Here is a 27,926-nt window from a genome sequence, read left to right on the forward strand (position 1 = left end):
TCTCCAATGTGCCAATGCCTGCAAGAATTAAGTGATAAATCAAATAAAGACTCATTCCTTGAGGTCTTTAGGGTCTACTGAGGGAGTAAAAGATGTGTATTCAGATAACTATTACAGGAGCCTACAAGAGAAATCACAAACTTTGTTAGTATGATCAAATTTCAGTCCTCCAAAGTTGTCAAAGGAAAGAGACTGTCCCTGTGAGAAGAAGTTAGAGGGCCTCACTGCCTGGGGCTGTGTGACTCCTGGGTCAGCTGGATTTGAAGCCTCCTGTTACTTGGGCTGCTTGGCTTCACAAAACCTAGGTTGTCTGTGCAGCAGCCTCCTCACCTGTACAATGGTCAACTTTCTAGTGGAAAAAGAATGCCATCTTTACAAAAAATGTTTTATATGTATAAATATAAAGCAGATGTAATATAGGTACCACTGAAGAAGATATACAGAGAGCAAATAAGCACATGAAAGGATGTTCAGCATCACTATTAGGGAAACAGAAATTAAATTCACAACAAGACTACATTGCACAGCTATTCAGAATTCCTAAAATAAAAAATGACACCACCAAATGTTTGTATGGACATGAAGAAACTAAATCACTCTTATAGTACTGGTGAGAATGTTGAAAGAGTATAGCCACTCTGGAAAATAATTTGACACTTTCTTTAAAAACAGAAGATAACTATCATACAACCTGAAATTTGCACTCCTGGGCATTTAGCCCAGAGAAATGGATACCTAGGTTGACACAAAAACCTTTACACAAATATAGTTATTTCGAATATTAATTTGAAAAAAATCAAAAGAGGGAGACAAAGTCAGGGAAACAAGTATGTCAGTTTGTCAGTTCTGACATGAACCTCAGAATGCTGACATCATAATGGCCAGTGGCCTTGACTACTGCAGGATCCTCAAGCTTCAAGGATTTGTTCACAGTACTCTGCCAAGTGCTGTAGACATACTCGGTTTTCAGTGCCAAGAACTGGCGAAAAAAAGGTTGTTCCCATCAATCAAAAAGCGCTTTGAGCCTTTAGGTGATCATTGAAGGTTTCACCGCATAAGGTAGTCTTTTAATATACTGTTTTTGATCATCAAAACAGATTGGTGGTCACAGGGGGTGTTTTGTTTTCCTGCTTCTAAAATGTCTGAACTAATTTTTAACTTCAGTACTGGTTTCATGAAAAGCCACTCATGTTCATAAAATGCAGTGCTGCTGAGCACAAGTGAGCAGGCTTTTCATTCTGGGGGGTAGGGAAGGAGGGGAGGACACTTTCTTGGCTCCACAGAGAGAATTTTCTGTAGATCTCTGAAAATGTCTTCTCTATCAGTTTTTATGCTCTGTTCAATTTACTTGTTTTATCTATTACGGCCAGGGAGTTCTGTTAGAGCTTAGTCATAGCTCAATTAAATCAAAGCTAATTACTGCCCGGTATTTAGGTACTTTTCGGTATTTCCAGTATTATTTGCTGATCTTTAAGAATTTTCCTCAAAATATGAATACTGATTTAAGATTGAAGTCAGTTTTTTACAATCCTTAGTTACCTAAATTTTGATGTTAACATGAAATCAAATTATAATCACTGTTGGCAAATCTCTATATAATTTTATCTATATTAGGTCATAATTTTTTTTTTTTTACCATCTTGTAAAAGTCTCTGCCTTTGGCCTCTTGGCTCTCCTCTTCCTAGTAATTGGTGATGAGCTTTGCTGCCTTCTCCTCTTCCTCGCCTCTAAGAGTCACTATGCCTCAGCGCTTTGTCCCCGAAACTGTTCTTTGTCCACGTCAACTCCCTCAGTGACTTCATTTCTTTCTATAACTTGCTCACTCGTGAATTTGGGCTGTGAAGCACCGTTTTGGACACTGAAGTGAAACCTTGACATTTAACATAAATTCCATTGTGTATTTGACCAGTGACTAGCTGGTTCAGTGGTGTTTGATGTTTTTCAGGAGAAGCGCTTCCATTGAGGTGAACATCCACAGTGAAAGTACTACGTCATCTGAGGGAGCCAATCATACCCTGCTGATCGACAGCTTCTTAGAACTCAAAAGAGGCTGCAGGAGGGAGAAGCGGCACCTCTTCTTATTCAATGATTCATTGCTTATGTCTAATACCAAGTATGTATACACTACATGCTCTCCCAGTTATCACAAAATTGCATGTACACTAACTTGTACTGTAAGAAAATATGGCAGGCAGGGTCTCTCTTGCCTGGGGCTTACAGACACATGATAAAAATAAGAGGAGGAGATTACAGAGAATACCACTGATTTGGTAGCTTAAAGAACAGAAATTTATTTCCTTAGAGTTCTGAAGGCTGGAAATCCACAGTGAGGTACTAGCATGGTGAGGTTCTCATGAGAGCTCTCCTCCTGGCTTACAGCTGTCCTCTCATTGTGCTTCCATGGCATTTCCTCAGTGCGTGCAGGTGAGGAGAGAGAGGGAAATCACTCCCCCTCCTCTTATGAGTCCCCCAATCCTACTCATGAGAATCTTCCCCTTATGACCTCATTTAACCTTAATGACATCATAAAAGCTCTATCTCCAAATATAGTCATGTTAGCAGTGAGGCCTTCAGTGTATGATATGGGTTGGGAGGGGGAGACACAATTCCATCCACAGCAATAACCAGCAGCACTGAGTGCTGCCATCTGGTACAAGTTTTCACAACAATTTTTAGAAAATTACTTACGAGATCATTCCCATAACATTTAGGTATATTCATGATCATTGTTAATATGAAAAAAATTTTTTTTTCCAGAAAGAAAGAACAACTAAAATGAAATAGCCTCCTGTGATAACAAATGTATTTCTTCCCTGTCATGCCTCACTCTTTAGATGGAGGATTGTGTTATGCCCTGAATCAATCTGTTCAAATTAATACTCTGGCCTAGTTTTTCTATTAATAAGATAGGGTGAGGGAACTGAGGTTCCATTTACCTCAGTTCACCTTCAGACTTCAGTTGAAAACTGACTCATCTTTAAGCTGATGCTACAGAAATCAACACAAATGGAATGGCTACCTATGTATTTGGTCAGAATAAGTAAATTTTAGCTTTTATGTAATAATAAAGGGAGTTTAAATGTTTCCTTCTCCACAAAGAAATATCCCATCCCAGTTATAGGGGATGATAATATTCAGTGGAAATGGTTCTGAGATTTTTTTTTCCCATTTTTTTTTCATACTGCATACATTAGAAACTTCTCAAGAATTAAACTCAGGTAAACCTTCAATATCACTTTTGATATTCATCAGAATTCTTGTTATTTTTCAAATATAATTATTACTTTTATCTTTTAGAGTAGAATGTGCTTTATAAATATTAAGATATTAATACTAGCAGAGGCCTATGAAGAATTTACAAATAGGAAGGGAGGGTACATAGTTCATACCATCTTTAGACATCACTATCCTCATATTTAGTTATTAAAGAGCACAGAGACAATGAAAAACAAATTGCATTTAGGTCAAAAGATGAAGATTACTATTAACTCATCAGTTAGAGGGCAGATACTTATAGAACACACCACAATCCCAACTCCCAAGCATAAAAGAGAACACCCCTGTGTTGGAATAGGGGAAATCTCCCTAGAACCCTAAAAATGCCACAGATCACTGGGGCTAACCCCCCAGTATAAAGGCTGAGGTAGAGGGAAAGAGAGGGGTATCCTCATGATCACAGATGCACAGTAAGGGATACAGAGTAGAAACAGAAACCGCAGTCCTTCTCCCCCCTCTGCTCCTTGAGCCAGTTTACATTAGATTCCTTCTTTCTAATTTCACTGAGTAAATCTCATTGAGTTATGACTGATTGTGAAGAAACATGGTGAGACCCTAGGAGAATCCACTGGAGTATAAAGCTTTGCTGTGATACATTTTAAACATTGCCACACTAGCACCTAGCTCTGTTGGTATAATGTCATGAGATTTAGCCTCTCACTCCCCAAATAAAAGAACAATCCCATCAGAGAGGCTGGTGGCTCCAGGGGAAGAGATGAGGCTGAAGCTAAGAAAAACGAGGAAGGCACATCAAGGAACTATAGGTCGACACCCATGGATGCCAAGTGGTTACAAGCATAGGCTCATGAGTTAGGCTGTCTGAGTTCAAACCTTGTTTCTATTGCTTTTGGCAATTTACGTAACCTCTCTGTATATCTATAAAATGGGGCTAATGAAGACTACTTGGTGAAGTTGTTTGACGAATGAAATAATGTTAATAAAACATTTAGAACAGTGCTTGGTGAAGTGCCCAGTGTTATAGGAGAGTGGAAACCATGCTCTGGGTTTTGGATAACGCCTTGTTTGGTTTCAAGGGAGTGAATAATCTCCACACTTTATTTCACTAAGGAGAGAATTACTGAAATGAATTTTTTCCAGGTAAGTGTATTTGGAAGTTTCCACACAGTACCTTGGGTGTCTGTCCACATAGATATCTACATCAGAAAAAAAAAAAATCTGTAAAATCCAACAGATATGTAGCTACATTTCCCATTGGCCATATATTTTTTATCTTGAGGGTAAATGCCTTTAGAGCTACTATCTGGAAAAAATAATTTTATCTGACAATTGACTGTATTTCATAAAAATATTCAAATACATAGAGGGTAAAAATGTTGGAATTAAATGTTGAAAAAATCCACCTTGAATCACAAGGGATGTTTCCATCATATTTATATTCATAGTACCCTAAGCTTTGAATCTAGATTATCCTTCAGGTGGGCTTCCTGCAGAATTATTTTCATTTTATAGATCACATTGAAGAGCTGAAGCTTTAATTTTTCCATCAATCAATGGAGTCACAGGGATTTCTGCACGAGGTGTCTTTGATCTCATTTTATCTTTAGTGTTTCTACATGTGGTTCTGAACAGTAGGGCGTGCCATAGTGGTGTACCCAAGTTCTGCAGACAGCCTTCACAGGGCTTGAAACCATTTAAATCCTAGGCCTACCTGAGAATTAAATTTGTGAATTAACCAAGAGATATGGTGGTTTACATGTCAGAAGTCAAAAGAGAATAGACAGAAACTGTCAGAAAGAAATTTCACTGGGGTATTAACTTTCTGACTCCCCAGGGATAAATGGGAAGTATGTCCACCACCAGTGACATCCTGGCCACTGGTCTGAGATTAACTGATTAATTGATTGATTGATTGATTTTCAAGTTGGGTTCAGTCTGTACACTAACAGTTTTTCAGTTTTAGCTAGAATCTAAGAGTAAAAGATATGAACAGAATCTTAAGGAAATTTAAAATAACCTATACTAGAAATTCTTTTTAAAAATTAAGGTTAAGGAGTTCTTGCTATAGTGCAGTGGGTTAAAGATCCAGCACTATCTCCGTGGCCTGGTGCAGTGGGTTCAGGGCTGGCATTGGCTCATCTATGGCCTAAGTCACAGGTGTGGCTCAGATTCAGTCCCTAGCCTGGGAACTTCCACATACCATGGGTGTGGCCAAAAAAGAAAAAAAAAAAATTAAGGTTAAAAATATACTTTAAATCTCTCTAACCCTAGATTTTTTTCTTTTTGTCTTCTCTGTTAAGAAAAAAACTGTGTGACTGTTTTTACAAAGTATGTACGGTGTGTCTTTATTCGTTCCCTTGATACATTTTTGAAGTAAGCAAGACATGCATGAATAATTAATTACAATAATTATAAAAATACATGTATAATATGTAATAATAAATAATAGCAAATACAAGAATAATAAATGAGTTAATGGCTCTTTAAAAAAGTTCTAAAATATAAAGTATGGTCTGTACTCAACACTCAACATCCAGAAAATGGCTATTTCCTGCCATCAAGCGTTGTCATGATCTTCCTGGACCAGCCTCTGCTCAACACACACTTTGAAAAGGTCTACCAATCACTCATTGTACTGTACACAGAGAGTGACAGACATGCTAGAGGAATACTTTTCCCTGGAGCAGTGAGAACTAGCATCTTATCTTGAATGCAACTGCTCCCATTACATTTAAGAAACAAACTAAGAGAGATGTTGTCTGGTTCTTTCCAGGTATAAAAAGGACTTTACAATAAAAAACAGAATACCACTGAGCACCATGTGGACTGCCAACAATACAAACAAAGTTGGGGAAGACAACACTGGTGCCAAGAAGTCCTTTGTCCTGGGCTGGCCTAAGGTGAACTTTGTGGCCACCTTCAGGTAAGGCCTACAGCTTGGTCCCGTGTTTACATGAGTTAACAAAGGAAAATATTTTACTGACTGTGTATTAAGCCAGTGACTTATTTTTTTGACCTCCCATAATGACACTTATATGCCTTCTACTTTGCCCACGAAAGGTTTTTATGTGCAAATGCATGCATATTGATAACAAACCGTAGGAACTATTGGAGTAATTTCCTTTGGTTTTGATCAGTGGTTTTTCAAATTGGGTATATGAGCTACTTGGGACACTGGATCTTCATGTGTTCGTGAGATTCATGTGTGTGGAAGAGGGATCCTGAGAGCAAGTCTTTAGGGCACCTCTGCAACATCCTGGACCCTAATCCCCAGGGAGTAACTGCATTTTTAATTCACTGGAATGTCTACCTTGAGCAAGTACTATTAAACAGTCCAATTATGTTTGAAAAATTGCCTTTACACTTCCAAATTGTTTTAAAAACAGGATTTAATTACACAAATAAAATTAAGGTATCATCAAATACTAGATGCCTGAATTGCTAGTAGTGATTATCTATCTTATTTGGTGTCTATAGAGGAGTGACAATCTAAAAGGTATTCCATGGAGTACAGGTCAGTTTTCCAAAACCCACTCTTAGGCTGGAGTGGGGATGGGGAATGTGGGCATCCTGAGTCGACACTCCTGAGTTCATCAGGGGTCACGGAACGTTTATCTCTGCCATTTGGGACAAGCACAACCCAAGTCTCATTCTTGTTACGCACGTCAAATGTTCACCACAGGCACTCAACACTCTTCTTTCTTCTCCTCCTTGCTCACTTCTACCAAAATCTCGTGAACCATCACAAAGACAACTAAAATGTTGCCAAGTTGTTAATTTGCTTAATTCTAGAATGCAGCTGTCCACTTAAGAAAAAATTTTAAAGCTTTTGGGAAAGAAAGAAGAACGTGTATCATTCGCTACATGTCTTCTTTCCACACCTTATTTCTCTAAAGATTATCAGTTCCTATTGCTTAACATCTTTTCCATGTTGCAAGCAGGGAAGCAGTTTCAATTGGGAATATACAAAGTTTCTGATGAGGGAGTGTCCAAAAAACTTTTTTTCCAGTGAGAGGGGAAATGTGGAAGCCAAGTTTACAGATGTTATAGTGGTTAAAAAGCTGTGTAAGTATATATATGGCATTTACAACAATGCCTGTCACATAATGCTTTTGCTATTTGCTATTTTACCCTTCTGCAGATTGCCATGAATAGTTAGAAACTATGTCCATGCACACATGCAGGCTGGGGAGCTGGGTGGGCATTCTATTTCCTGATGAAATAGGTCCTGAAATGGTGATGGAGGGGGCAGGAGCAGTGTTGATAGTAGGAATATAAAATGTGGCAGCCCCTGTAGAACATTTGGTGGTTTCTCAATAAGTTTAAAAACAGAATTACCATATGACCAGTAATGCCAGTTTGTGGTATATACCCAAATGAAAGTGTATATCCACACAAAAATTAATATACAAATGCTCACAGTGGCATTATCCATAATAGTCAAAAAAAAGTAGACACGACCTAAATGTTTATCAATTGATAAATGGATAAACAAAATGTGGTGTAAGGGCTGAGGATAGGGCAAATGGGGAGTGACTGCTTAATGGACATAGGATTTGCTTTTAGATGATGAAAATATTCCAGAACTAGATAATGGTGTGGTTGCACAATATTGTTAATGTACTGAAGATCACTAATAGTCAATTTTATGTTATGTGTAATTTACCACAATAAATAAAAGTCAGTAAGTGATAAGTTCATGTATGAATAAGCCTTAAAACATTTGCAGCTTTGGATACTAAATGCTGCAGAAATTTTAGCCAAGAAAGTACTAATTTATAATAATTTAGCAATAGGTAGATTGATCTTGATCAGAAAATGACAGTGATGCAGAGTAAGTTTTCTAGAAAGTAATTTAATGTATTACAATCTGCCATATGCTATACACATAAATGAATAAAGTACTGTAGAGTTGTTTTTTTTTTCCTAAGAAGATACTCTTGTTTCTGAGAAAAGATAGTTCCATCCAAATGCCATTGCTAAGTATTATTTAATTTGAATAATAATGTTCTTTGTATTTGAACAGTACTTCCAGCGGCAAGAACACCCTGAGGTATGGTTATCCCTTTTTCAGTTCTGAAAATTGAGGCTCAGAGTGGTTAAGTGACTTGCCCATGATTACACAGCTTGCATTATACAGTTACCATTAATTGTTTAGATTCCAAACCAACTTCTCTCACTTTAAGATCTACTTCCCATCACTACAATACTCCTTGTAAGAGAGTAGAGCCCATCAAAAGCCCAATTACAAGGAGGGTCCAACTTACACATGCATCCACATTAGTAACAACCGGCTGCTGATATTTTTATCTGGAATGACACTTAATATGTTAGTACGAGTCTCAATATGATATTGCAAGCATTTTATGTAGTTTAATTTTTTCTATTTTTAAATATTGCAGTTCTTCAGAACTAAAGGGAAAGTGGAACTCTTTCCTTCAAAGGTATTTTGTTAGTATACATATCTTAATTTTTTAATCCATGATAAAAAAATCCTTGGTAGGAATTATAAGACTGTCTTCAAATAACTTCTTGTTTAGATATACACTGGCTGCTACTGCAAATAAAGTTCTCTCATTTACATGCATGTTATGCTTATTTCTGAGGAAGTTTTGGTTATCATTCTCGTTTTCCCTTTCTCTCCATTCTAACGATTGGAGCTAACGTTATTCTCAAAGCATATTTTAAATCTCCAAAGTGCAGTTTACTTACTCTACTGAGTTACTCTCAAAGCAACTGCTACTTCCTTGAACCCAGGAAGGTGCTGGGACCTCCAATCTAGGCAGGAAAGCTTTGAGGACTGGCTCTTCTGCCCAAATCTCGCATGATAAAGGCAACCTGTTATTTTATGGGTTATGTCCTGAAATCTTTTTGCATATTTTATTCCAGCTCCTAATTTGATTTTTGCTGAATCTATAAGCTTTTTAAACGTAACAAAGAATATTTAATATATTAGCAACATAAACTGATTTGAAAATAAGCTAAGTTATCTACTCTATTTTGTGTTATTACTGAATTTGATTAGGTACATTAATCCAGCCAAAGAGAAGGACCATCCCAAAAACATTCCGCTCAAAATCTTCACTGAGGACATCAAGAACTGTGCTTGTGTAAGTGTTTTAAGACCAGAAATTGAATTCCAAGTTCTCGACTTAGCAGAATGAAACTGATAAACAGAAAGAGACAGAGATAGGGAGGGTGGGAGGGAGAAAGAAGGAGAGGGGAAAGAGAGGAGGGGGGATATTTAGAAAGTACTATGTGGGAGCATGTAGTTTCCTACAAAAATGTAAAGGATATTGCCTGTTAAACGTCCATAAAATTTCTGTGGATCCTTCTAACAGCAATTAGAGTGGTCATTATAATAAAGTGATTTTCACAAGCAAGTATTTCCTATTGGAATTAAACATTTTTTTTCTCTAATTGTTTTTACTTACATTGTGGTTTGGATTGTTTCCACTGGTTTTTTCTTTACTCTGATGTTTTTATTTGCAAACTGACAGAAAAGTGGCAAAAATAAAAATAGTACAAAGAACACTTTCATGTACTCTTTACCTAGATTCACCTACTTAATAACATTTTGCTCCATATGCCTTTTCTTTATCTTTGTCTCTCTCCTTATGGTATATGTGTCTAACTATTTTTGAGGCTCATACATACACCATGGCCATTTAGCCTTAAATTCTTAGGTATGTTCTAAGAATAAGGACACTCTCTCATATAACCACCACACGCCTATGACCTTTAGTAAATTCAACAGTGATGTTTTACTTTAATCGACCATTCATGTTCCATTCTTGTCAGTTGTCCCCTATCAAGTACAAGATCCACCCAAGGGAAGGTACTACGTTTAGTTATGTCAAAGGCAGAAGACTTTTGAAAGGACTTTCATTCTGAGGAATGTCAGGATTGAACTGAGTTGAGAAGGATGACACTTCTACTTCATTTTGTTTATGCTGTGGGGAGAAAAATCACACCATTAGTCCCAGTTGTTTGTATATAATTTGATTTCTGAGAGTGTAGTGCAGCTGCCCAAACATTTACAGTGATGAACAAGATATTTGAGGTAATTTTTTTTTTCTTTTTTGGCCACCCTACAGCATATGGAGTTTTCAGGACAGGGATCAGATCTGAGCCACAGTTGAGACCTATGCCACAGCTGCAGCAATGCTGCATCCTTAACCCACTGTGCCAGGCTAGGGAGCAAACCTGCATCCTGGCGCTGCAGAGATGCTGCCAATCACTTCACACCACAGCGGGAACTCATGAAGTATTTTTTATAATGCATTGTTCCACTACAGTCTAGAGTAGGTCTAGATCATACAAAATAGTATTTAAAGGTAGAAAAAGAGATAGTTTTAAGACAGGTTATTTTCTGGCCAATGGAAAAAGCCATGCAGATATTCTGACCTGCTTCTGAGTACCACTTGACCTCTTGAGGGAGATGAGACCAGAGGTTCTCCTGTAGCAAACACACTCTTGTCTCTGCTGCTTTGATTTATGGCAGTGGGTTACATTCAGAACTTTTCATGGAAAATCACCTTGATATTACAAAAAATCAACTTCATTTATATATAATACACACAAAATAAATATTTCTGATGCTCTTCATTCCTGAAGATCCAAGTTTCCCTCTAGTACTACTTCATTTCATCCTCTTTTTTGCACTTCTTTCCTTCTCAGATTCCAGGAATATGTATACTAGACCCTTTGATACTATCCACAGTTCCCTCAGGCTTTGTTACTTTTTTTCAATATTTTTCCCTCTTTCTTCTTCACACTGGATAATTTCCATTATCTATTTTCAAAATCACCGACTCCACCATTTGTCATCTCCATTATGCAATTTAGCCCATCCAGTAAATTTTTTCTTTCAGATGTTTCTCAGATTTTAAAAAATTCTATTAAACATTTTCAATTTCTATGCTGAGAATTCTAATTATCATGAACATATTTTCATTTACATCAATGAGCATAATTGTGATAACTTTTTGATTAATAATTTGAACATCTAGATCTTGAGGTTGACCTAAACTTTTGAGAAATGATCACCTTTTTCTGTGTTCTTCATATATCAAGTAACACTTTCTCAGATGGAAAAGTAAAAGGTGTTGATAAAGAGCTCTATCTATTGGAACTAATCTGTTGTACAGAACTGACAACATGCAGGAAGAAATATATATATATATATAACTGAAATTACTATTTTGAACATAATATGCTCCTTATGTCAAAAAAAATTATCATATACACCAGATAAATTAGGGAAAGATCTAGTACCAACAGATTCTCTTAGTTCCTTTTATCTTAAAATGTCTTTATTTTGCCTTCATTCTTTAAGGATATTTTTGCTGGAGATAGAATTTTGTTTATAAAAATTTTCTTTTCAGTACTTTAAAGATGTTGCACTTTTAGTCTCAATATTTTCTGATGAGTATTCTGTGCTCATTTAAACACTAATCCTCTAGGTGATTTGGTATTTCTCTTCAGCTGCTTTCAAGATTTTCTCTTAATTTTTGGGTTTTAGCAATGTGGCTATGAAGTACTGAATTGTGGTTTTCTTTTAATCTACCTGTTCGGCATTTTCTGAACTTCTTGAATATGTAAATTTATGTTTATCGCCAAGTTTGGGAAAGTTTACTCCTTACTACTTCAAATATTTTTCTTTTTTGCTCTTCTTTCCTTTTTTTAAATGTCTTTTATAGTCAGTTCTTAATCTAATGTTTCTGAAACTGAATACACAATGCAGTGAAATAAAGCCATACTATAAAAATGCAACTCGGGAAGAGAGAAGACGGTCCAGCCCTCCTTTTTAAACTATCCCTCCTCCATATGGAAACAGCCTAAAGGTGCTGAGGACTAGCACGTGTCCTCTCAGAATTCTCAGTCATTCTCTTTCTTGCTTAAGTTGTTATATTTTGTGTGCCACAAATCCTCTAAGAAAAATATGTTTTACTAAAATGCCTTCTACTAACTTCATGTTACATAAAGGAATGAAAATAAATTATAATCAGAGGTTTGTGCTCTACCTCTGCTTTACTTTGTCATTATCCAAATACAAGCTTTGACTTTAGAATATGGATAATAATTTGACAATAATTATGTGCTTTAAATTTTTTTATAACTTACAGCCATTTTTTTCATTTTTTTTTTTACAGTCTGTAACTATAACAGTAACAAATTCAGACACAGTGAATGATGTTATCAACATGTCACTCCTAAAGCTAGGAATAACTGTAAGTTATCTGCAAGTTATTTTTGTTAAAAATAAACTGATTTTTGAGATTCGTGTGTCTGTAACATACTTCCCATGACAATACAGCTGATTTTTACAGATATATAAATCATATTTGTCCGCCTAAATTTAGAAGTTAAGGCAGCAAAGCTATACTACTAATCTATACATGAATGTTATTTTTGTATTCCCATTTTAAATTTTATGTGAATTGAAAGCCATAGCATGATGAAATTAGGCTATAATTTTAGGGCACTAATAACAACATGCATTTTTATTATATATATTATATACATAGATAAAATATAAGATTCTAAATATTTTCTCTTTTATTGGACTGTTCTTTCTGTATCTTCTTTCCTGATCTCTTCCATCCCATTTCCCTTGATTGCCACCTGAAGACTCGATCTCAGTGTGATTAATCCTAAATGATATGCTTTGTTGTAAATTTTGACATAAACACCATCTGGCTAGAAGCTACATCCCCTTGATGCAGGTTCTGAGAATGAGATGGCTAATGCCTTCTGTAAATTAGTAAAGATGGCAAGTTCTGAATAAGGCCCTGGATCTGGGGGCATTTGTGTATACATCACTTTCATCTTGTTTTGCTTTCAAGTGTCGGTTCTAATATGTTTTGATAGGACAGTTGTGGCTTGTTGCAAATTTTTTGGTGAAAGAGATGGTCATATTTGAGGATGGGAGTGCATAGGTAGGAAGAGAGTAACATTCAGACGAACAGAATTGAAGGGAGCACTTGTAAAGCAATGCTCCTTATACAAATTCTCTGTAAATGTGAAAATGTCATGCTATTGTGATATGACATAATTACAATATTTATATTTAGGTTTTGTCTGACTCAATGGCATAAAAATACCCCTTAAAAACTCAGGACAGCCAGAATTTGGTATAAGAAATCAATGATTTCTGAACAAATGAAATTTAATAATACATTTTAAATAAAATTGAATTTATATGTACTGAGTTAAAGCACCCCTCTGCATTGATTTCTTACTTACATATACTTTCCCTGAATAAGAATTAAATATTGGAAGAGATCTGAGTAGTTTTAGGGATATGGTTGGGGAGGTTTATTATTGATAGAGCTCATTTTATTTCATTTTTGTAATTTTCCTTTACTTAAAGTTATCAATATCACTGGACAAGAAAAAACATATTTTGATGAAGAATTAAGGTTATTTGCCTATACATGTATGCTTGATTTAAAGGATTCCAAAACAGTATCTCCAATCTTTATCTTACAAGAAAAATTTTTATTACTCCTACTTCTTATTTGCAATATAATTTTGAGTGGATTTTCCTGTGTATATGTGATTGCTTCCATACCTGGGACCCTGCCTTCTCCACGGCAAGGCCATGATTTGTAATCCGGAGTCAAGGGAAAGCACAGTACCTAACTCTATTTGAAACATGTTTTGCTTTATTCTCTCCTTTAGGACTCTAATTCAGAAGTCTTTGACTTGTTTCAGATGGGATTTCTAATATTCCTAGGCAGTGATTCTGCTGGGAGAAACTGTTTTCTGCATCTTTAGGTTGGAGTCCTTGTCCATTTTCTCCTTGAGTGGGACTTGTCTGCATCAAAGCCAGTGGGCTGACTTTACTCTGCCATTCCATAAGGCCTCTTGGGCATTTGTTTCCTTTTGCTCATGGTTGCTGAGCTAATGATGCCTTTCAAGTTTAATTTACTCAGAAATAGTCATGGCAGAGTATATGGCTCTCTGGACAACATGCTTGTCTGAGCAGGGACATTTGAAGGCAAAAGCCAACATTTTCCAAGGAATCTGTAGATAGCAGAAAGCAAGACTTGAGATTGAACTCTTTCTCCACAGTGATGGGCCATTACCGTGATTTTTTTTTTTTTTTTTAATGCCATGAGTCATCCACAAAGTGAGGGGCTGACTACACTGTGGTTCCACAGATCCCCAGCTTTTATCAAAAGGAACAAGAATCTCAGATGTTCCATTGGAGGCTGCAAGAGGGAAAAGAGGCTACTGAAATCAGCATTGTTAACTCAAAACTTGTCACCACCCCTATGGACCAAAGAACATTTATACTGGTCCAAATTCGTTCTTCTTGGAAATATAGATATACTGAGGAAATGTGTTCTTGAAGTATCTACTATGAAAGATTTCCTGTAACACATGCTTCTTTCTGTTCCCAAGGGCTCCGAGAAAAATTACCAGCTATGGGTCAGTTCTGGCAAGAAAGAGGCCTCATACCCACTCATTGGTAAGTGTAAGGGAAAACCGAAGATGGGACTGATTGGGTTCAAAACTCTAATTCTAAAGTCTCAAAGTAATGGTCACTTAGCCTTAAGCTTAAATACCTCTAAAAGTGAAAATCTCATCTAATATTAATTCATACATTTATTAAATAATTCCAAGCACTTCTATCCCAGTCACTGATAATATCTCTTCATTCAGCAGGCAATGGTCTAATTGGGGAGATAAATGTAAATTTTTTTCCCTACTTTTTTACTTGATAAGCAGCTGTCTTGAAAAACTTTATTTCCTTACTCATTTACTTGAGTATGAAAGAAACTAAGTTGGAATCTCTCTTCCTCATACATTATTTTTCATATTCCAGTCTTGAAGTCCTCTTTTCCATTTCCTAACTACCACGTATCCTCTATTTTATGAGAATCTTCTAAAATCCAGTCATGCCTCTGAATCCAAGTACAAATATTTATTTAGCACTTGTTCTGTGCCCAAAACTTTTCTTAGCATCATAAAGAAAATGAGATAATCACATTGAGACTCTTCAAGTCTTCACTGACTAAACCACCTGTCGTTTGCTGAGTTTTTCAGCAATGCTTTTGAAGTTTTTGATAAAGAGATTATACACCTCACCTAAAATAGTTACCAGAGCAAGTTAGCTAAAAATAATAGTAGGTATTTTTGGATCAGGAAATCTGTTCAGTGTGGTCAGTGAAAAACAGGGATTAAAATAAGGGAAAGGACAGGACCTATAGCAGAACTTGCAATATAGTAAAGGTGACAATGATTTCTACTAGAAATCTTAAGAGTATCCCCTCTTACATGTATTATATTTTTTTAAATCTGTTTAAAAATCCTGTGAGCAATCTGAAGAACATTCTCAAGTAATCTGGAAAATCTAGACAATCGAGTTCTTCTATGAAATATATATTCCCAGTCTTAGAGTACATGGAGTCACCAAGTACACAGCTGAGGACAAAATTTCATGTTTGTTTTTTTTTAATGCTCACATATTGGTAAAAATCAGTCAGCAGTAAAGTGAAAAAAAAATCAGTTACTTAAGTATATTAATTTTAATAAAATGCATTAATTTAGATAAAACAATGTAGATAACAACATTTATGTTTAGAACAGCTTCATCCTCCATGGCTGGATGGCTCTAAGGATTCCTAAGAGCCTATCATTTATGATGATACCTTAGCAATAATTCTCAATGCATTTTTTAATGTGCTCTCAATTCTCAACTGTGGATTAGCTCCTGGTTATCCTGGTGATTTGGTTGTATTTTATTGTTGTCATGGAAGCTTCTTTTGCCTCAAAAGTCTCTGAAGAGACTCTGGAAGTCTCTGTGATTCTTGTTCTAAACAGAACAGTGACATTGCATTTATGCCAAATGAAAAGCAAAATCAAGAGCTCCTGAAGTTACACTCAATAATATATCAGAAAAGGAACTCTGTATTTTTAAAAAGTTAAATCCATGTCACTGCACAGGGTCTTTGAGAATTCTATGGAGAGGAAGCAATTTGAAGCATGAAAGTGCAAAACAAATCACTTGGCAGGCAACTCCCAATGATTTCTGGTATAGTTTTCCACCCTGTAAACACTGTTTGCACTTTGCTTCTGAGTTTCCACCACTGTGCAGCCTTGCCTCTGATCACTGCCTGGCAGGACCCCCTTGGAGGGAGGGCAGCAATGGAAGGGAAACGTAAAAGCAAATCATCCCCACTACTCTTGAATAGCCCTGGCTATTGAACTGACAAAAGGAAAAGAACAATCTGTTTATTAAACTGAAGGGTGAGAGAATAGTGATCATAGCAGTTCTTAACAAATATAGTCAATTATTTAAAAAATATTTATTATTTACTTTGATCCTTCTGAGTCTGTGTGTGGGGTAAGTGTTTAAAAGGAGGAATGTAAGGCACATAATTTGCCTAATATAGAGATCGAGTGAGTAGCAAGGCAAACATTAGAAGGGCCTTCAATGTTCTCAGATGGAATCACAATGAAGTGAATGTTGTGCAATAAATATACCGACAGATCTATATGTCCTGAATTAATAACATGTCTAAAAACATTTTCTCTTCACTTTTTTTTTCTTTTTATGACAGCACCTGTGGCATATGGAAGTTTCCAGGCTAGGGGTCAAATTGGAGCTGCAGCTACCAACCTACGCCACAGCTTGTGGCAAAGCCAGATCGATCCTTAACCCACTGAGTGAGGCCAGGGATCAAACCCGCATCCTCACAGACACTATGTCAGGTTCTTAACCTACTGAGCTACAATGGGAATTCCTCCCTTTACTTTTTAAACTCTTGCTTGGGCACCTGCTTTTTGCAGGGCTTCCCCCATGAGAATGTACATCATGCTCACTCAGGAGTCACAGCCTTCCTTATCCAGAAGCCCCAGAAAAATGGCAGCCACACTACTGTGGTGTACTTTCTCACAGTAAGGTAGGTTTGATTGCACTCATCACCATTAGCCTGAATCTATATTTAATTTTTCTCCATACAGGACATGAACATCCCTACGGAATTAAAATGAACCATCTTCCAGCTAGCGTGCTCATGCCACAGGGACCAGAGGACTCCACCTCTCCTTCAGCCTTCCAAGAGGGCTTTCTCCTGGAGCAGGGGTCCCCAGAGAATCAAGGCCAGTTTATTCTGAAGCCCAGGAACCAGCAGGAGAGAGGTGAGCCCTATCCCTTTCTCCAAGTGTCCTCTTTTGGCTCATGTCTCTATTCCTGAAAGCAAACTCATACATAGAGCCAATTCTCCATGTCTGGTGGGGAGGCAGTATAGGCAGGTATCCAATACCCACTCAGAATCAAGCTCAAAGAAAGACCCGACTCAATTCTAGGAAGGTTTAGTTTTTTCTCTTTAATTCCTCTAAGCAGACAGCTCCCTTCTGTGTAGTCCCGAGCACTTCCCACATATAATTATGTGTGTCCACATCTGTGTGTCTCATTAGAACACGGGCTTTTTACAGTCTGGGAACACATCTTCCCCATCCCAAGGTTTTGTCCAGCATCTCAGGCCCTCACAGGAGGTGGTTAGATGATTGTATGGCTTAGATAACACTTGAAACGCAAGAAAACTCCACTGGAGTAGAGTTTTAGAACTGAATTAGAATCTGTTCTGGGCTTAGGCTGAACTAACTTCACAATTCTACCTCCACAGCAAGCTCACTTTCCATGCCTGCTTCAGACTCAGGGCATGACTGAAACTAGACTGAATGTTTATGGGTTGGGTTGGGTTTTGTTTGTTTGTTTTAATCTTCCGTCTTGCAATTTTTTCCTCTACCATTCTAATATTGTCCCATTGCTATTTCTTTCCCTGAGGAAAAATGTGTTATTAATTTGGGAAGTATATGGGCCAGAACAGAACTTCTACTTAATCTTTTTATTATTATGATTTTTATTCTCTAAGTACAAAATTTCAAAAATTTTGAACATGAGGAAACACTAACCTAAAATCTTGCCAGGACTATTTTAAAAAGGTGAGGTTGTAAAGTTAGCTTGTTTACTAGTCTCTCTATTTCTCATGGCTATAACATATATTTTTATTGGTCACAGAGGTAACATGAGCTCTAGTACCAAAAAATGCACATTACTTGAAGGTCCAGCTAAGCCTGAAAATATCTTTGGAAAGTACAGGACTCAATGTCTTCTTTGCTTTCTGTCTCTGCTCATAGTGTATCCAGCTTTGTAACAAGGGGTGGAGCACTCTTCTTAAGAGCATTTTTCATATTAAAGCTGAATAATAGAATATATTTGGATAGTTTTAGAAATAATAAAACCAGGTTAAGAGTGGGAAAATCAGGAAGATAAACATATATCTTAAACAAATATTTGTACATGTTAATACAGAGGAATCTCCTCCTGGACTTAAAAAGGTACTTGCTCTCTTCCTTCTCTCCTTTTAAAATGATGGAGGTGTGAATGTCAGGGCAGGAAGAGCCTTAGCTAGGTAGAGTGGTAGCATTCCTTTCTGACTGCATACCTTCTGGAGACTGTAAAATCAAATGGAGAATGAGGGTGGGGTCTGCTTTAAAGGGAGGAGACTGGTGTCTCGGCTGCCATAAGCCCTCAGAATGAGGAAAGTTACTTCTATCAAGGCTGCTATGAGCCATGTCTTGTGCTGAGTGGTACACTGTATTATTAAGTCCAGTGAGGTGTAGGCAGCATCATTTATGTTAAATTTGAGCAAACCAAACCTCAAAGAGTTTTGAGTAACTTACCCAACTAAGTGGCAGAAGCAAGAGCCTTCTGATTCTCTCATCCAGCACAATGAGTGTTTCATCTATGTGAGTGGACATGATGATACACTCACCACATCTAAGAAAAGTCAAGTGGATGGGTATTTAAGGATATTTGGTAAAATGCTGCTCATCTGTTTTTTGTTTGTTTGTTTCTACAAACTGCTCTGCTGACTTTTTTAGCAGGTTATTTAAGGAAATGTTAAGCAGGTTATTTAAGCAGATATCAGGAAAATACTTATAGATGAGCAGTAGAAACTTCTAACTCAGTTCTTCACTGCTGAGCACTTTTCCTTGAAAAGCCTTTCATTAGCATTCCTTTGACGGGGGCTGCTGGGGTATTAAAAGTCAACTTTGGGTGGCTAGGTAGGGTGTTACAGGAACACGGCCACCTGGCTTCTTACCATACAGCCAGCATTTAATGACTACTTCCCAAGGACCCTGACTGCAGAAAGCATCCATGGAGCCACCTGAGGGTTGTGGCCTCCCAGAGGAGAGGGCCAAGAGGATGGCTGAGAAATGAGGTCAGATAGGTTGTGTCATGAAAGCCAGATGTTTTTAATGGAAGAATGTTGACCATGGTTGGGTACTCAGAAAGCCAAACAGGAAATCTAAGAATGGGAGGAAACTTATTATAAAGGGAGAATGATTACCAAACTCTGCTTGATTTAAATAACAAATTGCTTTAGCTTTTAAAATGAGATCCGATACCTGAATCCCCTGATAATAATTGATAATCAGGAAATTTGTATAACTATAGGTTAAATGCCTCATAACACAGTACATAGGCAGCAGACAGCAATGTCTGGGAAGTAATGTCACTGGAATAACCAACCTCAAGTCTGATTAAGCCTCTAGGTTTAACTACCAGTTTGCAGGATGTGGGGAAGAAGAATACATTAACATCCCAGGATGCAATTAACCACTTTCAGAGTGAAGAAAATTCTACCCAACAAATGACTCAGTTTCTCTCTCTTCCAGCCATTGCAATGAACATGCTGTAAAGTGGAAATGGTGGAAATACGGGTAAATGAAACTACTACTAGTAATAGTGTCTTTCTTCCTTAGATTCAGACCAGAAAACAATTAAGAGGAATCTTGTCAAAAACTGGGCCTTTTGGCGGAGGTCCAGCACTCGCCAGGATAAGCAATGCCCAGCTCCACCACCTGCAAAGCCAAGAGAGCTCTTTGGAGTTTCCCTCTCTGATATCTGCGATGATGACAACCTGCCCACCCCAATTCTGGTAGCTCTTTTTTTTTTTTTTTTTTTTTTTTTTTTTGGTCTTCTGTAGTCTTTTTAAGGAGGGGAGCTCTGAGAGGGCAAGTGTTCATCTAAAAATCTATCCCAAATGTAGAAGTCATTAGATAGCCCCTGGCTTTCACTGAAAATTCTTGTTAATATTACTTCAAACAATAAAATCTGATTTAGATACTGTAGAGTCATAAGGCAAATACAACAGAAAAAGATACTCTTATCCATTGCAGTGGTTTTAGCAAAGACCTACATGAACCTGCTCAGATCAATTAAATGGGCTCTGTGCATATGAATCTCTGAGACTCCACTTCCTCTTCATATTCTCTCCTATCTCTCTTTCCTTAAACCTCCATACTAATCTCAGGTCTCCTTCAGCTGAGTCTACTCTAAATACCTCCACATGGATTCAATTTGTAATTCAAGTGCTTAAGCGTAAAGACTCATCCTGTGGCAAATATGAAAGGTTTAATCCTGATGGAATGTGTCAAATGAAATTCACAGTTTGGCCTGTGTTATCTCAAATCAGGGTACTGAATTATCAGCATTAACATTTATTCACTGTCCACTGTCTCTCCAAACACTATAATAGATACAGGGAATTTTATGTTAGATATGAAGGAATTATCATACTAGTTACATACTAGCTACTACCCCAAGCCTTGCATCTTTCACAACAAATTTAGCAAGTAGCTATAATTATCATCATCCCCACTTCAATCTTGAAAAACAAAAAAGCCTCAGTAAAGTATGGCTGTGCCCAAGGTCACACAGCAGATAAGTAGCCTAAGAGATACCAGATACCTTGGATTACCTGACTCCAATACCTGTTATCTCTCTACCCTGTACACAGAGGACATGAAGACACAGCAAAAGGAAATGAAAAACTGATGAGAAGGGAATGTGATCAGAGAAGGAGAGGGGTTTGGAGCCTGAGTTTAAGAGAGGAGGAAATACAAGAAGTTGGAATGGGGTATACTCTCACTGAAAGAGGAATAAACAAATGGGAAATGAGTATAGCAAAAAGAATTCCATATTTGGACAAGAGCATCTATATTAGGGAATAATGAGAAAGGAACAGTGAAGGAGGAGAGGATGATTCTACAAAGTCCTCAAAACAGATAACAGTGAAAATTCACTTAAAAGGAAAAATGTGATTAAGTAAGTTTTTAAAATGTTTCAGTGTATGAATATAAAGTGGATTGTTGGGTTGAAAATATATTTAGAGACACTGAAAAAAAAATACAAATTGACTTCAGCCTTTCTAATTCTAGTCCTGTATCCTCACCCACCCTAGCTCTATCAAAAAGGGGGCAAGATGTGCTCTGGGCTTGTAGATATGAAATGCCATGTCCTTTTCTTTTCTTCCCTATAGGATATGCTTTCCTTTATCAATCAAAAAGGGCCACTCACAGAAGGCATCTTCAGAAAATCAGCCAGTATAAAAGAATGCAGAGCCCTAAAGGAGAAACTAAACTCTGGAGATAAAGTGAACTTGGATGATGAATCTGTTCTTGTGGTAGCATCTGTCTTAAAGGTAGAGAAAGTTCTAGCATTATCCACACATGGAGTAACTCTGAAACTATATGATCCTCTGGTCCTTCATCATGATTACTCAAGAACCATAATAGTCATAAAGTTAAAGGATCTGAAAAACTGAAAAAAGTCAAAATTTAAAGGAGCCACTTTGGGTGTTAAAAGCCCTATATGTTAGATATACTTTACTTTTTCATCATACAACACTCTCCCCATCTTCACTTCTGAACATTCACTGCAAAAGAATAATTATACATTTCAAAACACATACATACAGAGTTTTTTGTTTTGTTTTCACCAAAACAAGCTTCCTGCTTTTAATGATTTCCTCACCACCTTCCTAATGAAGGCAAAGTTTCCAAAAGAAAATTCATATTATGCTTTTGGAAATAGTTATAGTATTTCACAATAGTAAGTAAACATTTGCTTTATGATGAATCAAAAAATGCTCAGTGAGACCACCAAAATCTCTGATCACTTCATCATCCTTCCTTCCTTTTACTTTAAAATTAGTGTAGGAGTGACTCCACCATTTGTGCCTCCTTTCACCTCTTTTTATCACCTTTGGCATCCTTTGTTAATATTTGTTATGTTTGACCCATTGCCATGGTTATAGTTACATGGTAATAACCAGCTCCCACCTCCTGCCTCTTTTATAAATTTGACTTTTAAAGTGGGTGCAGCAGTTTAAATTAGTTTGAATTCTGGAAATTCAGTAGACTTATACAAAAAATAGTTTGATTTTGAAATGATACAGCTAAATCACAAGTATCTAGTTACATTTCTACAAGGGGAATAATAGAACAGAAAATAAATTAATCCATCCTGGTACTTATTAGCAGCTCTGAACAAAAATATGTTAGTGTAGTAATAACTGCAAATGGGTTATTAAAATTATCTTAAAAACTCAGTTACATTTGATCTTTCCTTGTCCCATATTAACGTTCAATCATACTTGATTGTATGATAAATAGCAACAGTTCAGAAATGACTTAGAGTTGACCCCTGTATGCAAATAGCGAGATGAGTGCTGCCCTTTGTAAGGTGCACACATTTGATTTTCTACCAAGAGTTAGTAAGTTTTTGCCTAAATCTATGTTATAAGCACAGACTAGAAAGAGAGTGGCTACTCATAGGTACAGTTCTTAGACGTTCCTAAAGTTTTCTCTTCCTAAAGTTGACTGGTTTTGGTGGGGTATCAGACTTTGCAACCTAGGCCTTGATAATATCATGTGTCAAACTAACCAGAGAGTTGGTCCACACCAGAAATGAATATATCATCAGTATCACACTGAGTCTGCCATTAAGATATCTATAAAAAGAGGCCTAACAGCAAATACCCTTAGTATATTCTGTGGGGGTCATGTTCTGGTTTAACCACATTCAACCTCATCAATGCAACTGCACAGAGTCCAGGAAAGAGAGGAGACAGCTGGTGCAAGTGCATGCAGTTTGGTGCACATATCAAAGGCCTTGCTGCACCCTCCCAGACTCTCAGGACTAGCCAAAGCTAGAGTGCTTCCTCCCTCCAAATATATTGGGGCCACTCCCTAGGAAACACCGTGAAAAATCCTAATGACCATAAGTGGGTAATGTATAGCAGCAACATAGTAAGGGTATGAGAGGACTGAGACTTTGTCCATGTCTTCACTGTTCCATCTCCAATACTCAAAAGAACACCTGGCACAAATAGCAGCTCAAATGAGTACTGAAACAAGTGAACACTTACTGGATTAAAATCATGAAAGTTGCCTAGAGGCATTTCCTAAACAAACTACTATTAAGACATGTCAGGCTATATAATAAGACCAGTGGAAGCAAGGTGTACCTGTGAAACTAGCAAGGTGATGTAATAATTTTCCCTCAGTCTTGCACAAAACATTACCACTTCATAAATTTTAATAGGCCTAATTCTATGACATTAAGACTTGTTCATCAGCCCTCTAAAGTGATGAACCTTACAGGCCTCCACTTAGGATGCTTATACTTAGCCCTGATACTCAGAGGCCTGAAGCTGTGATACATCTAAATTTTAAATTTCCTTTCCTGGAAGGATATGTTCCATTGAAGCAGTTGTAACAGGTAACATGTAGTTACTCATTGGAGATTTTGATATATTTCTGCCTGCTGCTCAAAAGTCTGTAGAACTGAACTTTTATTCAGTTAAACAAAGGAAGACTGAAGCTCTCATGAGAGTAGTTTTTTTCCCAAGGAGCATATGAACCCCAAGTCAGAAAGCCCAGTTCTCTCTTAATATGTATGCAAGAGGGGGCTGGGGAATGTTTGTTTTGTTTCAGAACTTTTCTTGCTTGAATTAAGAGCAAACACTGTATCTAAAATAAATTAGCAAAATGGGTATGGACATTTCTTTTCAAAAAGCTAAGAGGATTTAGGATGAGTTATCACGAGACCATGTCAGTTTGTACTAGTGTGCTATAATGCACACAAAGAGTAAGTCCCAGATGATAAAGAGGCCTTAGCTTCATTCTTACTACAGTCTAGATTCTACTTTTATGCTTCAAATTATAGTTGGAGACAATCCAAGCACCTACTTCTAGATGTGCAAGGCTGTGCAGAGTCAGAGCCAAGTTCTACATGGGTCACTGTTTGGGTAATTGTGATGCAAGTGGGGACTGAACTGAATTCTTCAACCAAATTTTTTCTCTGAAACTTCTCCAATATATTTATTATAAGAATAATATACATTCATATTTTTTTATCTATATAAGGATTTTCTTCGAAATATCCAAGGAAGTATATTCTCAGCCAGTCTCTACGATAAATGGCTTGGTGTTATTGATCAAGGAAATGAGGAGGAGAAAATAACTGCGACCAAGAGGTAATGATGCAATAATTACTTGACTCTGGTCACATCTCAAAAATACAACCAATATACTCTTAGGAAAATATGAGTTTATAGTTTATAGCTTTGTCCACTAAAATAATGACCAATGTCAAAGGTTTCTTTTGATCATACTCCATGGAGGCCACTTTAAAAACAGATGCATGCCTTACTGCTGATACTGAATTCTTGTTTTTCTCCTGATCGTATTAATGTGGAATCCTCAACCATTTTACACCTTCTAAATACATGAAACTACTGAAGCTGAAATCCAATGGTCTAAGAGATGCTAGAGGACCAATCTGCCAGTGGTATGATCTTTGTCAAACACCTAACTAACCAGAGAAGTTCTTATCTGGTTCAGGAACTGAATTCAATGAAACAGTTTTATATGCATTCATGCCTGAAACTCTTCAAGAATGGTTTGTGTACATAGTATATAAATGAGTACTCTGTTCTCTCTCTCTGTATTTCCACTTCCTAAGCAAAATGACTTGCTTTATTTAGAAGTGTGTTTTTCTGTCTTTAGGCTTTTAGACCAGCTGCCAAGAGCCAATGTTGTTCTCTTACGATACCTTTTTGGAGTGTTAAGCAACATTGAGCAACATTCCTCATCCAATCAGATGACGGCTTATAATTTATCAGTGTGTATAGCCCCAAGTATTTTTTGTCCACCTAATTCCGGCATCTCAGAAAACAATTTCACAAACAAGGTAATGAGATCTTTCACTTTTATGCCCTTCAGGGCAGAATCCCCACTTGAACATAAAGTCTGCAGTGTTAACTCTGATGGGCTAGCTTTTTATTTTTTTAAATTTTAATTTTTTGGTCTTCTTAGGGCCGCACCCAATGGCATATGGAAGTTCCTAGGCTAGAGGTCCAATCAGAGTTGTAGCTGCCAGCCTATGCCAGGGACACAGCAACATGGGATCCAAGCCATGTCTACAACCTACACCACAGCTCACAGCGATGCCAGATCCGTAACCCACTGAGCAAGGCCAGGGATTGAACCCACATCCTCATGGATGCTAGTTGAGTTCACTAACCGCAGAGCCACGACAGGAACTCTGGACCAACTTTTTAAAGTACACATTTTAATTATACTCCTCTGGAGTGACAGTCATTCATCCTACTCTGGTGGGGTCTGGGAAGGTAGGTTGTCAAGCTGCTAATTGGGAGCAGTTGAATCACTTCTCCTTTCCCATCCAGGAGTCTAAACAATAGAGTCAGATGAGATGACTGAAAAGAACCTGGGCTTTAGAGTCTGATAGCCAAGGTTCAACTCTTAGCCTAATCACTAAAGGAGGGATGTGTAAACTTGGGCAAAGTTTTCAAGCCATGATTTCATCATTACACGATGATGACAACACCCAGCTCCTCACTGCTGGAACATCTTAGGTGGCTTGGGCAATATTGAGCACCCATGGCTCCATACACACTGGCCTTCTGCTGCCAGTTGTGGCTCATTCAGAAAAATACTTGGCTACTATTTCACCTCCAGTACAGGATGAGGAAACTAGGCAAAGATTTCAGAACATCATAATTGAGCCACAACATGCCTAATAAGATCATAGCCCTTCCCCAAGCTTACTCAGATGGCAAGCATGAGACAAGGCAATGCAGTTACACCAAGAGACATGTTTTCTCTCTAGCTGTTTGCTTTCTTCACAAAAAAACCACAGAAACTCTTTGTTTCCCAAATTTCAGGTAATTCTTAAGAAAATTTCACAAGTTTTTGTCTATTAGATGCTTTATCAATTTTAATAAGATGATATATGTGAATTATATCTCAATAAAACTGGAAAATTATAATAAAAATAAAATTTAATAAGAGAATATACACCATCGCCCCAAACATCCTATAGAGGTTACTTGAAAATTGTCTTAAAGATGTAACCATCATTACAAAAATGTCAGCTATTAAACTAGGCCACAAATTATAACTTTAGCCCACTGATTAAAAGAATTTTAAAATCTATGCCCAAAGTACTCTTGGAAATATCAGTTATTTCTTAGAGAAAACTGTTGTTTATATATACATGTATGTTATATATATGCATATTATATATGTGTATATATAATTTTTTGAAATCATCTCAATTTTTCTCAGAATTCCTTTGCATATTTTGTAAGATCCAAGATTCATATATGAAATATGATTATAACTATGCTATATGTAAAAGAATACCCTGGTTTTTTGCCCTTTTGTTTTACAGATTTCTTTTGTACAATTTCTCATTGAAAACTGCCTCAAGATATTTGGCGAAGATATCACTTCCCTCTTGGGAGAGAGCTCAATGAGCTGTGATAACAGTGATATCACTGACAGCAGTGAGAACCCTGCAGGTACTATGATAATTTAATTGGCTTTGTTGAGGAGGGCAAGGCTGCCAAGGTTCATGGGACATCTTTAGTGCTGTTTTGGAGTCTAAAGCACATCCCAAGGGCAATAAGTTCCATGTGCTCCAGGTCAGGGGAGCTTTCATACTGCTGTGAGATCAAACACACAGTCTTGGGTATGACTTCAAGTGCTGTTAGTACAGCATTAGGAGACATCGTGGTATACAGCATTTTGGAATTTTTTTTAAAAACTTTAAATGGGACTCATATATATTGGATGTGCTCTGGTTGAAACTTGAGTGAGGGACTCAGAGTACTGCCTGGATATTCCTCTCTCCCTCCTTTTTCTGCTCAGTAGTCCCTGAGGCACCATGGGTTACCAATGCCTTTGAAATAGGCATCGCTGAGAGAAAAAGGACACAATTTAATGTCAAACAACCTTTCCAGACCAAAAACTCCTGTGCTGTTTACCAGCTGCGTTAACTTTGGCCGATTATTCCAGCACAGATTCAGTTTCTTCATTCTAAAATGTGAATAAAAATAATTTCTAAATCTTAGGAATGTTGTAAAGATTAAATAAGATAATAGATGCAAAATAAATTTGTTAAAAAAAGCAATTAATAGGGCTAGTAGAAGTTCCCCTGAAACCACAGCTGGTATTATTTGAGCCTAGCTAATCACAGCTAACTAGTGGCAGTCCATTTTATAATGCGGAGTTTAGATTCAGAACCTGAGGACATATATAATGAGTCCCTTCATATCTTTGATATTTCTAGATTTTATGGCATTTACCTCACTGCTTTAAGGAAATCTTTAGGAAAACCCATTTCAGATGTGCCTACTATCTGAAAATATGCTTATACTAAGACAACTTTATTTTTTCACTTCATCAGTGACAGCAAAACCACCTCCTGAACCCAAGCCAGTGACACAACTGCAGAATGATGCCAAGCCTCCACCTAGCATGGGGCCACCCAGCTACATATCTATAACTGGCTAAGT

The 27,926-nt window shown here is 37.2% G+C and overlaps 1 protein-coding gene across 1 annotated transcript; it reads left to right on the top strand.

Moving 5' to 3' along the window:
* On the top strand, positions 878-27,437 carry LOC102159443 (rho GTPase-activating protein 20). Its single transcript, XM_021100547.1, has 13 exons — positions 878-993; positions 1,946-2,113; positions 6,008-6,157; positions 8,637-8,678; positions 9,260-9,344; positions 12,390-12,467; positions 14,647-14,713; positions 17,212-17,388; positions 20,023-20,198; positions 21,582-21,743; positions 24,472-24,581; positions 25,114-25,297; positions 26,801-27,437. Exons 1-13 carry the CDS (start codon positions 878-880, stop codon positions 26,945-26,947), a joined length of 1,662 nt encoding a protein of 553 aa, XP_020956206.1. The 3' UTR covers positions 26,948-27,437.

This window comes from Sus scrofa, chromosome 8 (genome assembly GCF_000003025.6).
Source record: "Sus scrofa isolate TJ Tabasco breed Duroc chromosome 8, Sscrofa11.1, whole genome shotgun sequence".
Lineage (NCBI taxonomy): Eukaryota > Metazoa > Chordata > Mammalia > Artiodactyla > Suidae > Sus > Sus scrofa.

What these genes read in the sequence shown, in the direction of transcription:
- LOC102159443 (XM_021100547.1), top strand. Translation starts at nt 878, where the DNA reads ATGGCCAGTGGCCTTGACTACTGCAGGATCCTCAAGCTTCAAGGATTT. An exon ending in TCCTAAAGCTAGGAATAACT is followed by an intron (nt 12,468 to 14,646) that starts GTAAGTTATCTG and finishes TCTGTTCCCAAG; the next exon opens with GGCTCCGAGAAAAATTACCA. An exon ending in GGCCTCATACCCACTCATTG is followed by an intron (nt 14,714 to 17,211) that starts GTAAGTGTAAGG and finishes TTCTCCATACAG; the next exon opens with GACATGAACATCCCTACGGA.